This window comes from Zootoca vivipara, chromosome 3 (assembly GCF_963506605.1).
Source record: "Zootoca vivipara chromosome 3, rZooViv1.1, whole genome shotgun sequence".
Lineage (NCBI taxonomy): Eukaryota > Metazoa > Chordata > Lepidosauria > Squamata > Lacertidae > Zootoca > Zootoca vivipara.
This window is the reverse complement of record NC_083278.1, coordinates 103,933,635-103,950,239: the sequence shown is the minus strand read 5'-3', so window position 1 is coordinate 103,950,239 and position 16,605 is coordinate 103,933,635. Positions and strand designations below refer to the sequence as shown.

At 44.7% G+C, this 16,605-nt stretch overlaps 2 protein-coding genes and 1 pseudogene across 2 annotated transcripts in view; all 3 read right to left on the bottom strand.

Moving 5' to 3' along the window:
* Window positions 1-7,131, bottom strand: part of NPHP1 (nephrocystin 1) — a 39,399-nt gene extending 32,268 nt beyond the window's left edge. The window contains exons 1-7 of the mRNA XM_060273063.1: window positions 6,990-7,131; window positions 6,112-6,185; window positions 4,282-4,342; window positions 3,769-3,905; window positions 2,049-2,277; window positions 974-1,075; window positions 153-253 (exon numbers count right to left, since the gene is read on the bottom strand). Coding sequence (XP_060129046.1) covers window positions 153-253; window positions 974-1,075; window positions 2,049-2,277; window positions 3,769-3,905; window positions 4,282-4,342; window positions 6,112-6,185; window positions 6,990-7,061 — 776 coding nt within the window. The 5' untranslated portion in view covers window positions 7,062-7,131. The remainder of the gene's footprint in view (window positions 1-152; window positions 254-973; window positions 1,076-2,048; window positions 2,278-3,768; window positions 3,906-4,281; window positions 4,343-6,111; window positions 6,186-6,989) is intronic.
* Window positions 7,132-10,366: 3,235 nt separating this feature from the next.
* MTLN (mitoregulin) lies at window positions 10,367-11,255 on the bottom strand. The gene is made up of 2 exons (XM_035111094.2): window positions 11,031-11,255; window positions 10,367-10,684 (listed from the first exon to the last, which is right to left on the bottom strand). Exon 1 carries the CDS (start codon window positions 11,216-11,218, stop codon window positions 11,036-11,038), a length of 183 nt encoding a protein of 60 aa, XP_034966985.2. The 5' UTR covers window positions 11,219-11,255; the 3' UTR covers window positions 10,367-10,684; window positions 11,031-11,035.
* A 1,302-nt stretch (window positions 11,256-12,557) lies between these two features.
* Window positions 12,558-12,978, bottom strand: LOC132591941 (high mobility group protein B3-like; annotated as a pseudogene).
* Window positions 12,979-16,605: the final 3,627 nt, after the last annotated feature.

Here is a 16,605-nt window from a genome sequence, read left to right as displayed (position 1 = left end):
TCCCTGTAACCTCACTTCTCGCAATGAGGGAACCGCCAGAAGGCCCTCGGCGCTGGATCTCAGTGTCCGGACTGAACGGTGGGGGTGGAGATACTCCTTCAGGAATACAGGACCGAGGCCTACATTTCCACTCACAGTTCTGGTCCCTTTACCTTTTCAGAATGTTGGCCCCTCCTTCCGTTTCATCTGTCACCTCTATATCTTCCTCGGTTTCCTCTTCACTTGGTTCTTGGCCCTCTTCCACATCTTTCACCTACAAAGTTGATCCATTGCAACAGTCAATAACATTCTATATCTTTTTTATTTTAAAAGGGAAGCTGGGTGATCTTATGTTGCAGTAGAAGTGGAAATTCTTGCTTCAAATTCTTGCTCCTTTGTGAATACACCCTGGTTTGGATCCTGGGTTGCTACTGAGTATTTATTCTGATTTGTTTGGAGGGAAGTTAGCTGACATTGTGTCAAAGTAAGTGTTGTTTCCAGTGCATTTTCCTGTCACTTTCTTTTATCCCAAAAAGTCCGTTTGAATTTTTTTAAGAGTGTGTTGCCCAAGACCTCCCTATCATCTATAATTGCACAACCTGAATTTGCCAGGATGCGATCGAATCTTACCTGAAAATAGCAACAGTCTGGAACCGCCCTAAGATGTTATGTTTGGCTGGGTGTCTCAAGAAAGCAGTCTGAAATATTTGAGGAATGGCAGAAAATATCTACCAGTTGGCATGCTACTGGGTTTTATTTCTATAGCACTAAAAATGCCATCCCCACACTCCGCCCCACCACAATCTTGGGAAAGATAAAAGCTTTGCAGTTATTTTCCATATTGCTGTCCAGATGGCTGCAGCAGCCCATGAAAAGATTATTTCACCCCTGCTTTCACCTAGAGGAACACTGCAAGCCCACTAAGGTGGAAAGATGCCAACAATAACATTAAACATGGAACTGAATAGAAAGAGAAAAGTAGAAGCATACCAACCATAAGGTAGGTTTTAGGCACAAGGCCCCTCTCCCCTTTGGAGTTTTTAGCCAGCCACCAACCGTCAGGCTTTTTCTCAAGGATAAGCAGAACTTCGCCTTTCTTCAGTATTGAAAACAAAGAGGGAAAGAAACTACATTAATACACAAGGGTTTAAAGATATTCTGTGCTGAATACATGATGAAAGCAGAGGCCTAGTGGTCTAGTTTGTTGCTTCTACCCAAAGTGACTGCTATTCTTATATTTCTACCAACTGATGCAAAACATTACTGAGGAAGATACTAGAGTTGGGCATGTAAATACTGAATGGTTTACAGATGCTCTCCAAATTGAGCTAGCTGCTATATTGGACTTCCAACATCACACATATAAAAGCTTGATCTTGAATCCTGCCTCGTTGCTACAATCTAGAGAGACACTCTGGGAAGACCAAGAAACTGAACCCAGGATAGGCCTATGCAGGGGATGGGCTAACCTTGATTCTCAATGTTCACATTTAATAGTAGGGGACAAAAGAAAAAAAGCTACAACTAGGAAGGCAGAGGTGAGAGATGGACGGCAGGAGAAAGCCTCCCCCCACCCTAGAATATGGACTCACCAGGCATATATTTAGTACCTATAGCAATCAAGATATTGACCTTTTCATGTGAGAGTAGTACACTTGGAGAAACACTGTAATAGGGATAAAGCCTTATCCTCATGTATAAGGAGGCTCCAGGGATGGAAGTGCACTGCTGCTCTCCTCTCTTGTACAGTGCATACCTCTCTCCAGCTATAACAATGATAATGGTCACCTGTTCCTATTAGGCTAGCTGGCATCACGAGCCAACTCTCACATGCATAGCAGCATTAATTGACTTTGTTACCCTAGGGAAAAACCATCATTGATAGAGTCGTGTAGCATAATCAAATAGAGTTTTTGGACACTGCAAGAAGGCATCAGAGTGGGATTGGTGATGACTGACTTATGCAATGTCTACACCAAATGAACAATCACAAACAAATCCTACACAGCTATAGTACTTAGTGAGATATGCCCACATAAACTAATAAAACAGTATTACATTTTACTTACTTTAAAGGTCAGGTCGCCTTCTTGCTGTGCAGAAAAATCACCAAGAGTGATAAAAATTTTAATAGCTGAATCATCTCCGAGTTTGTCTTCATCTTCGCCATCCTCTTCATCATCACCATCATCCTGTGTACTTTCTTCTTCATCATCATCATCTTCCTCCTCCTCCTCTTCCTCTTCACTTTCTTCATTTTCTTGTAGTGTTTTTGGGCTGTCCTTCCTTTTTGTATTGCTAACCCAAAAAGAAACAGAATCCATCACAGTCTTTTGACAACTGCTTATTCTAATCAACCACTGACACAGACAATATTGTAAAGAACTTCCCCTTTCTTGTTCCAGGGGTATAAGAAGGACCAAGTGTTTCAATAATTCCCCAATTTCATATTTTGAATACAGTACATTAATATTTCTAAGCTGTCTCATCCCTTAACTTCGGGGTAGGTAACAATTAACAATTATGTCAGATAAAGGTAAAATTATGTAGCAGACAAAGCATCAATGACTATGCACCTGTAACTATCATATGGGTGGTGCTGTGATGTAAACTGAGCCTCTTGGGCTTGCCGATCAGAAGGTCGGCGGTTCAAATCCCTGCGACGGGGTGAGCTCCCGTTGCTTGGTCCCAGCTCCTGCCAACCTAGCAGTTTGAAAGCATGCCAGTGCAAGTAGATAAATAGGTAACACTGTAGTGGGAAGGTAAACAGCGTTTCCGTGCGCTCTGGCTTCCGTCATGGTGTTCCGCTGCACCAGAAGCAGTTTAGTCATGCTGGCCACATGACCCAGAAAGCTGTCTGTGGACAAATGCTGGCTCCCTCGGCCTGAAAGCGAGATGAACGCTGCAACCCCATAGTCGCCTTTGACTGGATTTAACCGTCCAGGGGTCCTTTACCTTTACCTTATAAGAAAGTTTTATGTTGATAAAGATGCCCATAGTCAGACTTGAGCAGGCATGGGATAATCCAGCTTGATTAATAAAAACCTGTTTTAGAGTGCAATCCTGTACACACTTATCTGGGAGTAATTTCCACTGAACTCAATGTGACTGAAGCTGCAAACCTAACCATAAATAGACAGAAGTAAGTCTCCTGTGTGTGGTGAGAGCCAGCGTGGTGTAGTGGTTAAGAGTGGTGAGACTCATAATCTGGGGAGCCGGGTTCGCGTCTCTGCTCCTCCACATGCAGCTGCTGGGTGACCTTGGGCTAGTCACACTTCTTTGAAGTCTCAGCCCCACCTACCTCACAGGGTGTCTGTTGTGGGGGAGGAAGGGAAAGGAGAATGTTAGCCGCTTTGAGACTCCTTCGGGTAGTGATAAAGCGGGATATCAAATCCAAACTACTCCTCCTCCTCCTCTTCTTCTTCTTCTTCTTCTTCTTCTTCTTCTTCTTCTTCTTCTTCTTCCTGAATTCAGTGGGGCTTACTGCCAGGTAAGTAGGGTTAGGATTGCAGCCTTACCTCTGAGCAGACATCCACAGGTTTGTACAGTGGTACCTCTGGTTAAGAACTTAATTCGTTCCGGAGGTCCATTCTTAACCTGAAACTGTTCTTAACCTGAAGCACCACTTTAGCTAATGGGGCCTCCTACTGCCGCCGCACCGCCGGAGCATGATTTCTGTTCTGATCCTGAAGCAAAGTTCTTAACCTGATGTACTATTTCTGGGTTAGCGGAGTTTGTAACCTGAAGCGTTTGTAACCCGAGGTACCACTGTACTGTTAATCTACTTACATGCTGGAGTCCTTGGTCACATCTTCCCGGCTAAAGATTACTGTAAGTTTATCCAGCTGCTCAGAAAGCATTAACAATTTTTCTCCTTCTTCTTCTTTTCTCTGATTATAATTTCCCACAGGGGCAGGCTCATCTGACTGCAAGATAACAATACACCAGATGTTTTGTAACACTCTTGTGTACATTAGGATTTGAACTAAAATATCAATCTAGCATGGCCTGGCATTAATCACATTTATGGAAAATATGCTTAATTACAGGTAAAGATTCACATGGTGCTTTATACTTTACAAAAATAGTGACTCCTTTCACTTTGGGATACGTTTACCAATAGTATTATATATACAGCTGTCTAAGGAAGTTGTATACATTACAACGAATTTCAGTTAACCACTGAAGGATGGACAGGGTAAGTGCAGTAATCTCAGGTCCTACCCTGACAGAGTATTTTCCTGAACCTCCTCTCCAATTTATTCTTGTGGAAACAAGCAGCACTGTGCCTTAAACACTTACTTTCTTCAAGTTCTGTAGAGCAGAGATATTTTCATCAACAGACTTCTTCAGCTCCAAACATCTACAACAAAAACAGTACTTGCATTGTATATACTGCCTACACGGCCACAAATACAGGTGTTGAGCCCCCAAATCTGCAAATGCTCAGTTCCAATAGATCAGTCACAAAATTTCCCATTCACCTCAAGGTTAGCATTAGTGCCACTACAAATTACTTCTCTGAATAGGGAAAGACAGTGGACATATTCTCTTCTGGTGCAGAGGGAGAAAGTGTGTGCACACTGAGACTGGGTGTCATCAAGTTGCTCTATCTCTCTTGCTGAGAAAACACAGCAGACTATCTCAACTGTTCATTCTCCTGGAGGATCTGAACCAAGTGCTTGGCCAGGGATGAGGGAAAGTAGATTATAGGCATCTGGTGGGCCACATAGTACCTCCTGGTACTTAGTATCTCCTGGTACTAAGTCTGCCCAAACAAGACAATTCCATTCCTAGGCAGGAGCACATGCTCAGGGTCACACCTTAAAGGTATGATTCAACTGTCAAGGGGATCCTAAGCATCTCTTAACAGCTAAAGTAGATGGGAAACCTGTTGCCCTCTAGATATTGTTGTATACTAACTCCCACAAGCTCCAACCAGCATTGCCAGTGATCAAGGATGATGGGAATGGTACTCCAGCAACATCTTGAGGGCTATAGGTTCCTCATCCCTGAGATAAAGCTTACATAATCACCATTCAGTGATCGTGAGTATGCACTCTCGGTTTTCACAGATAGCACACACTGGCAGACAATGGACATTCTAATCAAAAAAATAAACAGCCAACATGAGATTGAAATCAGGTCACCTTTATTTGTCTTCTAGATAACCCACTGGAGAGGGGCCAGATCCATACTGCATGAAATACCACACTATCAATTCCTCACCTATAATGAAAGTCCATGCTACATGCCACTGGGGAATGCAACAGGACCTACATGATGTTTGAGAGGCCAGCTCTATAACAATGGAGAGGAGGGCTATCTTTACCTTATTTAATGCCACTATTCATCCTCTAGCCCCAGCAGTCCCTGAGGGGACCCATAATTCCAGCCAAGATGCACATGAACACCTCACAGAATGATCATGATGATGATAATTTTATTATTTATACCCAACCCATCTGGCTGGGTTTCCCCAGCCACTCTGGGTGGCTTACAGCATATACTAAAACATAAAACATTAAAAACTTCCTGATACAGGACTGCCTTCAGATGTCTTATAAAAAATTTATGTAGTTCTTTATCTCCTTGACATCTGAAGGGCTAGTGTTCCACAGGGAGGGTGCCACTACCGAATGCAACTGAATGTAACAATAATGGAACTGAAATAGCCACAACAATGTTAGGGGGCTGGCATGTATGTGTGTGGGGGTGGTAAAGGAAGAAGCAGCCAGCTATCGGAGGCTTTCATGGCAACCTTCACAAGTACTATATTCACTTTTCCCAGAGTTTTGAAAATAAATCTCAGCACAACAATTGCCACTGTCTACATTCATGAACAACTTTGCAGAAATACAAATTTATGACAAACCTCTAATGCAAACACATCAGCAAATAAGTCCCACTGATCTCGATTAAAGTAATCGTTTTTAGGATTGGATCTGAAAATATTTTTAGATTTGCAAACAAATTTGTTTACATCCGAGGAACCAACAAGTATCAATAAATGTTGCTGGTTGCACCTCTGACGTCAAATACATTTGTATTATGCTTACAATAAGGAGTTTGTGTTATATATATACACACCACACACACACACACACACACACACACACACACATACATTACCTCTGACTAAGACTTTGCTTCTTTCCAGAGTCCAGAGCCCCCTCTTCCTTGCTTTCTTGGAGCAAAGCATTCACCTAAAATATCGAATAACCAAGATTCACTTTGTCAAACAATAACGAAAGAATTTGCGCATTACTGTACTTTCCGGCGTGGGATTTGTGGCTCTCCAGAGACGGCTGGATTCCCAGTGCCCGTCAACAAAAGAACACAAGTGAACAAAGGAGAACCTACACAAACAAAGCTGACATCAAGCCCTACATACCGTATAGTAAGCAAAACAGAAACATCGTCACTTAATCCAACCCCCATCCACCCTCCCACCCCCTATCTACCTCGTTTTCCCTCTTTCTTCTTAGTGTCTTAACAAATGAAACTGATTTGCAAAAATGATACATGTAAAAATATGAGAGACACTGCACACACCTTTGTAATTCAAGAAATCTTTAATAAAAAAATCATTAAAAAAAACAGAGCCAACAGTCAGGGCCAGCTAAAGGCATTTCGACACCTGAGGCAGACCCCAAAAGGGTATTGTCCCCCCTCTCTACCAGGGAAGAAGCGGGTGAGGAAATACTGTATCTACATCAGGAACAAGGGAGGAGGCAGAGAAGAAAGATCTTCTTGGGATCTGACGTCCCGCTTGCTCCTGCCACCAGAGGCATCCACGTTCACTTTGTCTCATGGGTGAGCCGGCCCTGCCAACGGTCAGGGCGAATTAAATTTCGAGTCAGAGGAGGACCGCAGGCTCCCCCACCTCTCTGGCTTACGCCTTTCCCCTAGCCCCATGCCTCTCGTTCCCTGCAATTAACGGTAGGACCGGGCAGGATCCGCTTCCCGCCGCGCCCTTCCTCTCCCTGCATCCCGTTTTCCCAGCTCACCTGCTCCCGCAGCTCCCGGCCCCGGCGCAGCGCGCTCTGCAGCGGGCCCGTCCGGCCCCGGCGCCCGGTCATACCGCCAGCCGGGCAAGAAAGCCCTACGAGGGGCCCGCCTTACACGGAGGAAGAAGGCCGCAGCCGGTTGCCAAGGAGACTGAACGCTGCGGCGCGAGATTTATAGCGTCATCCTTAAGCGCCGCGATTCCCGTTACGAGGAGACGAACAGCGACGCTTCTCTGGCGTCCAACCGAACTACATGTCCCAGCATGCAGCGCAGCCGAGAGATTAAAAAGGGCGGGGGGCTGCACACCCCGAGCTGCCCATGCAAACGGTCCCATTGATGATTTTATCGGCATTTTGTCCACCACCTTTTAAAGTGTGCCTTCCTCTCCCAAGGATCTATAATTCCATGGGTCAGACATTTACCAGGTACTATGTGTTGCTTAGGTGGAAACCAGAATGCTGAAGTGCTAGAAAGCCGATTTAATACGTAGGTGTAAACAGGTCATACTATTAGATAAAGCAGCTGCAGTATTGGGGTGACACGCAATGCATAAACTACTAGATTGCATTTTTTCCTCTCGTGACATTTATATATGACTAACTAAAAGGTGCACAAAATGCTCACCACATTTCCAATGCAGTCTCTCAAGGTTAGGTTATCTTACATAACACCCTCTCACGTAACTTTGGAAACCTTATCTTCTTCGCCATAACCATTTTTCTTTAGCAAAAGAAGAGTTTCCCTCTTCTAAAATGCCATTAGGAGGCTTCTCATCACAGGTTTTCAGTGCAATCCAAAGTACTGTATGTCTAATCATAAGTAAGTCCTATTAAGTTGGGGGGGGGGTTACACACAGATGATTGGGTATAGCAGTGGTTTCTAATTGATGGTCTACAGACCCCAGGGGGTCCTCATAACCCACCCAAGGGGTCCGTGGCACCATCCACGTAACAAAAACTACCATAGAAATATCAAAAATTTCAAAAGTAGAGGGTCCATGGCTTCACTTTTGATCAACAGGTTTTTAAGTACTTAGCTAGTTGGGAACCACTGGGGTATAAGATTGCAGCACCATTATACCCAGCGTCATCAGATGTGTAAATGAAATTATATATTGTGGATATAAAATGTGTATGTTGGTGTGTATACACACACACACCAAGTGTTGTAAAATATATAGCTATCTCACCTAGCTGATCTGCAATCAATTTAGGATTTGCTTTATACCAAGTCAGACCACTGGAACATCTAGCTCAGTACTGTTGACACAGAACAGCAGCAGTACTCCAGCTTCAGACATGAGTCTTTGCCCAAGCCCTACCTAGATATGCTGGCAACTGAACTTGGAACCATTGAGCTAGAGTCTCTCCTCATTAGCTGCTGCACTTCATACATAGCTCAATTACCTTTTCATAGGCTTTGCTTTAACTTTAGCCGGTTGGCTTTATCTGGCTTTATCTGGCTTGTACTGACTCTGGTACTTTAAAGTGTATGGTTTTGTTTGTTTGTTTTAATGCTGTGAAGTGCTTCAAGAGCTTGCCCCTGTTTGATAAGTGGTTTGTTACCTGTAAGTAATAAATTTATAATTTGGTCTATCACCCAGTCCATTTATGTAGTCAATGAGAAAATTATAACCTCCAGGAGATCATGCCACAGTAAAACAGTTCAGCTCTGTGGGTTGATTAATGAACTGCGACCCAACTTTACCACCATTTAAGCAGGAGGGTCTCGTACACCCCAGGTGGTGTGGTTGCTGACCTTGAGCCAGACATCTTGGAGAGTGAAGTCAAATGGGCCTTAGAAAGCACTGCTAATAACAAAGCCAGTGGAAGTGATGATATTCCAGCTGAACTATTTAAAATTTTAAAAGATGATGCTGTTAAGGTGCTACACCCAATATGCCAGCAAGTTTGGAAAACTCAGCAATGGCCAGAGGATTGGAGAAGATCAGTCTACATCCCAATTCCAAAGAAGGGCAGTGCCAAAGAATGCTCCAACTACCGCACAATTGCGCTCATTTCACACGCTAGCAAGGTTATGCTTAAAATTCTACAAGGCAGGCTTAGGCAGTATGTGGACCGAGAACTCCCAGAAGTGCAAGCTGGATTTCGAAAGGGCAGAGGAACCAGAGACCAAATAGCAAACATGCGCTGGATTATGGAGAAAGCTAGAGAGTTCCAGAAAAACGTCTACTTCTGCTTCATTGACTATGCAAAAGCCTTTGACTGTGTCGACCACAGCAAACTATGGCAAGTTCTTAAAGAAATGGGAGTGCCTGATCACCTCATCTGTCTCCTGAGAAATCTCTATGTGGGACAAGAAGCTACAGTTAGAACTGGATATGGAACAACTGATTGGTTCAAAATTGGGAAAGGAGTACGACAAGGTTGTATATTGTCTCCCTGCTTATTTAACTTATATGCAGAATTCATCATGCGAAAGGCTGGACTAGATGAATCCCAAGCAGGAATTAAGATTGCCGGAAGAAATATCAACAACCTCAGATATGCAGATGACACAACCTTGATGGCAGAAAGTGAGGAGGAATTAAAGAACCTTTTAATGAGGGTGAAAGAGGAGAGCGCAAAATATGGTCTGAAGCTCAACATCAAAAAAACCAAGATCATGGCCACTGGTCCCATCACCTCCTGGCAAATAGAAGGGGAAGAAATGGAGGCAGTGAGAGATTTTACTTTCTTGGGCTCCTTGATCACTGCAGATGGTGACAGCAGTCACGAAATTAAAAGACGCCTGCTTCTTGGGAGAAAAGCAATGACAAACCTAGACAGCATCTTAAAAAGCAGAGACATCACCTTGCCGACAAAGGTCCGTATAGTTAAAGCTATGGTTTTCCCAGTAGTGATGTATGGAAGTGAGAGCTGGACCATAAAGAAGGCTGATCGCCGAAGAATTGATGCTTTTGAATTATGGTGCTGGAGGAGACTCTTGAGAGTCCCATGGACTGCTAGAAGATCAAACCTATCCATTCTTAAGGAAATCAGCCCTGAGTGCTCCCTGGAAGGACAGATCGTGAAGCTGAGGCTCCAATACTTTGGCCACCTCATGAGAAGAGAAGAATCCTTGGAAAAGACTCTGATGTTGGGAAAGATTGAGGGCACTAGGAGAAGGGGACGACAGAGGACGAGATGGTTGGACAGTGTTCTCGAAGCTACGAACATGAGTTTGACCAAACTACGGGAGGCAGTGCAAGACAGGAGTGCCTGGCGTGCTATGGTCCATGGGGTCACGAAGAGTCGGACACGACTAAACGACTAAACAACAACAACAAGCAGGAGGGTTAAGTTTTCACAACTAAAGGGCCTTAGAAATAAAGCATGCCTTCATTCTCTGAGCCAACACAATTTAACTAGAATAACTTGTTAAAATAAAGTTTATTTAGTCACATGCAGACACTTGTTATCAAGATTCAGTCATCATAGTTCAAGTGTCAGACAATGAAACAAATCACTTCTTCCAAACATGGCACAAGAAGTTGACCTCATCAAAGCAGACCACAAAATTTCAGCGTTTGTATTGATGATGTTCTTCCATACATGTTGAGCTTCTTCAGGTATCAGTCTTATGGAGTAAAATAACAGAAGCATTATTCTTGTACGTGTGTGTTTTCTCAAAGTCTATTAAATGTCAATTAGATTTGATCCAAAGGCTTGCTCTGGCTTCTATTTGCTCCTGGCTGTTGATAGAAAGAGAAACAAAATAATAATAAAAATGATGTTATTCAGGTTTCTTCAAAATCAAAAGTGGATACATCTAACATAACTGTCAAGTTTTCCCTTTTCTCGCAAGGAAGCCTATTCAGCATAAGGGAATTTCCCTTTAAAAAAGGGAGACCTTGACAGCTATGACATTTAAGCAAATGAAAGTTGGGTAGCCAACTGCTAGGTTGGCGTTCAAAAGCCAGCAGTCCTCCTTTTAAAAAGCAATGAAAGGGGGCATGACCCTTCCCGGCCACCACTCCCCCGAGAAGCCATGCAGAAGGGCATGACCCTTTCCGGCCACCATCCCGCCGACGTCCTCACCCGGTTTACGCCAGGTCCAGCTTCTTCTGCGTGGCCGCCAGCTGGTCCTGCAGCCGCTTCTTCCGCCAGTCGAGGTAGCGCCTCCGCGCCCTGTTCGCCTGCCAGCCCACCAGCACCCCCGAAGCGAAGGCCAGCAGCACCGCCAGCTTCACAGAGTGCTCCGAGAGCGGCTCCGAGCTCAGCGCCATGTTTCCCACCGTCCGCCTACTACGGTGCCCACGGAGGGCCAAACCCTTGCGCCGGACCAAAGGGAAAGGGAAAAAAATGATATATATTTTTCCGGCGCAGCGCCCACTAGCGGTCAAGCGTAGGCAGGCACACGGGCTGCGATGCTGTGCGATGAGCGCTTTTCATCGGCAGCGGAACCGGCTGAAATTCAGTAGGCTTCCTTCGGAGTTAAGCCAAGGCTCGGGCCATCGAAAGAGCTTTTCGATTTACTGCTCTGAGGTGCCATAACGCTGAACAAGAAAGTACTAGAAGTAGTAATGATTGTTTGTTTTTGTATATTTTTGTTTGTTTCAAGAATAATACATAGCTACAGAAAATGTGTTCAGCAGTACAGATATTTGCCATTTTTCAGTCAGTAGTTGCTATTGCAAAGGTTGATGAATTCAATACATCATGTAACCATAAAACATAGGGATATACTGCCACAACCCCCCCCAATAAAAGACTTAGTAGTAGTAATGTTTTTAATTTTATATATATTTGCTTTTTACTTGCCTGTAACCTTTTACGATTTTATTGCTTAGTTTTAAGTTTTTTATATTATAAAGTGCTGTAATATATCTAGTTAAGGCCATGCCGATCTTCCTTTCCATCGCTGTCTTCTCATTCTTTTATAAATATAATTTTATTGATTTCCAATATATAACAACAATTACAAAAAAAGGGGTGGATGCAAAAGCAAAATCACAATTTCCACTCCTCCAGGACAGATCAGTCTACTTGAGCTGGCCAAAGTCCGATCTCTGATTTCAGTGGTTGCCATTCTTCAGGTTATCAGCAAAGTATTTTATAGATGCACATTTCAACAAATTTGCCTACATCATTTGTATTATTCAATGCATGTAATCTCTTTGTTAATTATTCAGTAATAACATGGCAAAGAAGCAATTCTCAGGATACACACACACACACATACACACATTGCACAAACAGAAAAATAAGTACCTAACTGGGACATTCATGCAAGGGCAAATAAGACACCATCTGAAGCAACCAGGGCCGGCTCTAGGTAGACCCCCGGTGGCGCAGGGCACCACGGCGCCGGCCCGCCAGGAGGGCGCCGCGAGCTGCACCCGCCCGGTCCGCCGGTTCGACAACTGCGCTGTGCCTGCCCGCCCGCCGCGGCGCCCGCCCACCGCACTGGGAAACGGGGCGGGGGGCGCCGGAGGGATTCGTCGCTCCACGGCTCCAGGGGCGCTTAAAACGGCCCTGGAAGCATCAGGTGCCTGTTTTCTCTTTTCCAAATGGTGTTTTCCCTACTCTGTGGTATTCACATGGAGACAAGTATTATACAGTTTCTCATTCATTGTCGTCCTCCTCCTCCACATTGTCACCCAATTTCTTTGCCAAGTCTCCAATGGCGATGCCAGGATTAGTGGATTTGATCTTGGAGTGGAATTCTGAACAGAAGAGGAAGAACCCAGACGGTTCCCGTTTTGGGGCATTGGGGTCCACCTCCTCCTTCTTACCCACCTTTTGCTGGTCCGTAATCCTTCGTTTCTCTATCATACCGCACTTTATCAGCTTTAGCCATCTCATCAAATTTCCCCTTCTCTTTGCTTGACATGGTCTTCCGCCTCTCTGAGCACTTCTTGGAGAACTCTGCAAAGCTGATGGGAACTTCTGGGTTCCTCTTTTTGTGTTCTTCACGGCAGGTCTGAACAAAGAAGGCCTAAGCAGACATCTTCCCCTTCAGCTTTTTTGGATCACCTTTAGCCATCTTTAATCCCTGTATTGTTCACTTTAACCTAAGCGATAAGCAGGGGAAGATAGCGAGACGCACACACGACACACCAAGACTCAACGCTCGTAGTTGGGGCTCAGCCTGTTGCCTGGGACTTTATATGCCAATAGCAATACCTCAAAACCAACTTGGGGGGTAGTAGGCAGCTGGTGTTGATCCCTTAGCACTGGAAAGAGTCACTATTCACCACCTGGGCCACCAGCTCCAGCCTCTGGACCAGCTGTAAGGGAAGCCCTACATAGAGCACATTACAGTAGTCTAAACATAAGGTTACCATCCCATGAGCCCCAGTGGCCAAGCTGTGCCTGTCCAGGAAAGGGCGCATGTGACGCACCCATCAAAGCTGGCGGCAGCTGCTCTTCACAATGGAGAAGACCCTACCTTTGGGCTGATGGATTCCATTGCTGCACTCCTTTTCCTGAGAGAAGTTCTGCTTTCCTAGCAGGGCAGGGCAGCCATATCCTGGAACGGGGGAATACCCACCTCCTCCAGCTTCTATTCTCCAGTCACAGTCCCTGCCTGTCATCCTCCTGTTCCCCCCCCCCCTCCATACTCATCTGACTCAACCTGCCATTCCACACCTGGGCCAGTCATGCGAATCATGACAACCGAAAGATGCAGCAGATGCAACAGTATCCCACTGTCCTCAACAATGTATTCACAAACTGACAAAGCTCCACTTTCCACTGCAGATCCACAGCTAGTTTACATTCCCACTCCTTAGGTGTTAATGTTCCTCAACAAGACACTCTCAAACACCATCTCTGGGTGCCCATAAAGACCGCTTGCCCCTCCAAAATTTTTGAATTGTGGGGTTTTTTAAAGCTCCTCCCCCCAATCACTGGACCTGGGCAAAATCAAAAGGAAAGTGCAGGCACCCAGCCACTTTACACTCATAACCTTCCTTTCCCTCTGGGCTCCACATGAGCATACATTCTCTGTGTTTATGTTTGCTAGTTGTGTTTTGCCTGCTTCTTTTTTTTCTTGGTTTGGGATGTTTTGCCTGTGGTTTTGTTTGGGTTGTTTAGTTGGCAGGGACTATTTTCCCTTTTGGGAGGAGTGTTCTCCTCCTCCTCCTCCTCCTCTTCCTCCTCCTCGTGGGGGGGGTGTAGCTATTTTGCCTATAAGTGGGGTTCTGGGAATCATTTATTTTTTCCCCTTCTGTGAATTTGCACCTACAAATGGGATAGATTTCCAAACATGCTTCCCAGGCCCAAAAATGTTGGGAACCATGATGCACGCTGTTCAGAAACCTGCTTTGCCAATTCATTACCTCCCACACTAGCAGATCTTCTACCTTTTGCATTGGACTGTATTTTCATTTGAGTCTAAGCCTGCAATCCTATGTACACTTTCTTCCAAATAGTCATGCATAGGATTGCACCTTATGTCTTGTAATGTCAGCCACCAAGCTTCACTTTGTTCATTTCATTCGTGTGTGTGTGTGTGTGTGTGTGTGTGTGTGTGTGTGTAGAAATGTGTCAGTTGAGAAGAATACCTCATGCATTTGACAGAATGGACTCTAGCCCACAAAAGCCTGGGCTGCAATTAATTTTTAACCTTGAAGGTGCCCCATAGCTCTTTGTTCAGCTCAAAGCTAATAAGAACAGGAGTGTGCCTATAGTAATCTAATAGTTAAATACAGTTGAATGAACTTGATTGTGCTCTTTGTATGCAAACCCCTCCTTTGTACGCCCCTGGACAGATAAATGCTTCCTCAGCATTTCTGGGCCACTGCTTAGAGAAACAATATTAAGCTGACTTTAATGCCAAACTTCCTTTTCCTGCATGCCAGATTCCACCGCTGGCAGATGAACAAACCAGCGAGCTGCAGCCACAGCCCATGAAAGCAGCGAACTTTTCAACCCTCCACTATAGCCGCTCCTTTCAGAATGGCCAGATGGGCAGCCATTTACTCAATGAAACCATCCAGGCCACAAGGAGAGAGCATTATGCACATTGCGTATGTAAAATAGGAATGAAACTCTACATAAAATACTTCTGGGCAGCCACCTTGGCTGAAAAAATCCCAGTCCTGGCATATAGCCTGCCTCCCGTAATTTTCCAGTCCTTTACCGTAAAATTAACCAGCCCTCAGAGCACATAGGAGACTGCCTATTCCAGATCGGACCATCTGTGCATCTGGCTCAGAATTGTCTACAACAGGGAGGGTGAACCCGTTGGGGAAGAGCCACAGTGTAGAGCATCTGCTTTGCATGCACAAGCTCTCAGATTCAATCCCTGGCATCTTCTGGCCAAGCTGTGAGAGACTCCTGCCTGAAATTCTGGATAGTCACTGATAGAAAATGCTGAGCTAGATGGACCAATGGTTAACTATAAGTAGAAGGCAGTCTCCTATGTTTCCGGGTGCCAGTGCATTCAGCACACCATCCAAGAAGAGTCACTCACTCTCGTTTGATCAGTTAGTAGGTCTAGTTTAACTTAGTTGAATCTAGTTCTCAATCAAATCAATGGGCCTTAAGTAAAAGTCTTCTTCCGCAAATTCCATTGGTACCTCATTTCAATTAGTTGGTTGGCAGCCACCTGTCTCAGGAGACAATAGAGGACTGCTCCTTTGGGTGTGAAATCAAACCACTGGAGATTTACAGCACCTGCTATGATATGGGAGAGACATGTTTTGTTGCAGCTGGGGCAGATGCATCATGGTGTTTCTTCTCTCTGTGTTCCTCCCAGAGGTAATTCCTCCTCGGATCACTGCTATGGATACATGACTTAACTGTCTCAAGGCACTACGGTCATCTGAAAGGGATTCCCACGTGGCAGGGTTCATGTTACAGTTGCAGACATTTTTGTAACAGAGTTGCTCTGCCAATAGGCCTGGTGTCTTAATAATTGGCTCTCATGCATTTGAGAACTCAATCAGGGTTCCAGGTAACATGAAACATCTGTAGGCACACACCTGTGCCTGCAGAGGCTCTGTTCCAGGCATAGGCAAATTCGGCCCTCCAGACGTTTTGACACTACAATTCCTACTATCCCTGACCAGTGGTCCTGTTAGCCAGGGATCATGGGAGTTGTAGTCCCAAAACATCTGGAGGGCCAAGTTTGCCTATGCCTGCTCTGTTCTGTAGTCATTTGTACAAACATGAAAGGCAAAAGGGGAACACATCTTTTAGGATGATGATTGTCATCTGCACATTTTATGAGTATTAAAAGTATTTTTTTTTAAAAAAAAATCTGTCTAATATACTGGAACACCTTTTTACTTGACCAAAAAATGTCTTTGCAGTGTAATCCTAACTGTATCTACTAAGATTTAAGTCCCACTGAGTTGAATGTGACTTACTCTCAGGTAAGTGGGGTGAGGATTATGGCCATAATCAAATTAACTCAGGGATGGTCCTCCTCCAGATGTTGCTGAAGTACAACTCTGAAATTATTATGGGTTCCTCTGGTCCCATCAACGGGTTAGTTTCACTGCTGTATGACATTTTGTCAAATGCTACTTTTACTGCACATCAAAATCATAAGACCTGGTGGAAACACAACTGGGGAGTTCAGACAGAAGATGAAGATTTTGGGGGGGGAATCTGGTCCAAGGTCCCATATACATCTGTTTTGGCTTGAAGTGGGAACTCTCCC

Bases quoted from the DNA above. Each gene is read 5' to 3' on its own strand.
- MTLN (XM_035111094.2), bottom strand. From the start codon at position 11,218: ATGGCGCTGAGCTCGGAGCCGCTCTCGGAGCACTCTGTGAAGCTGGCG.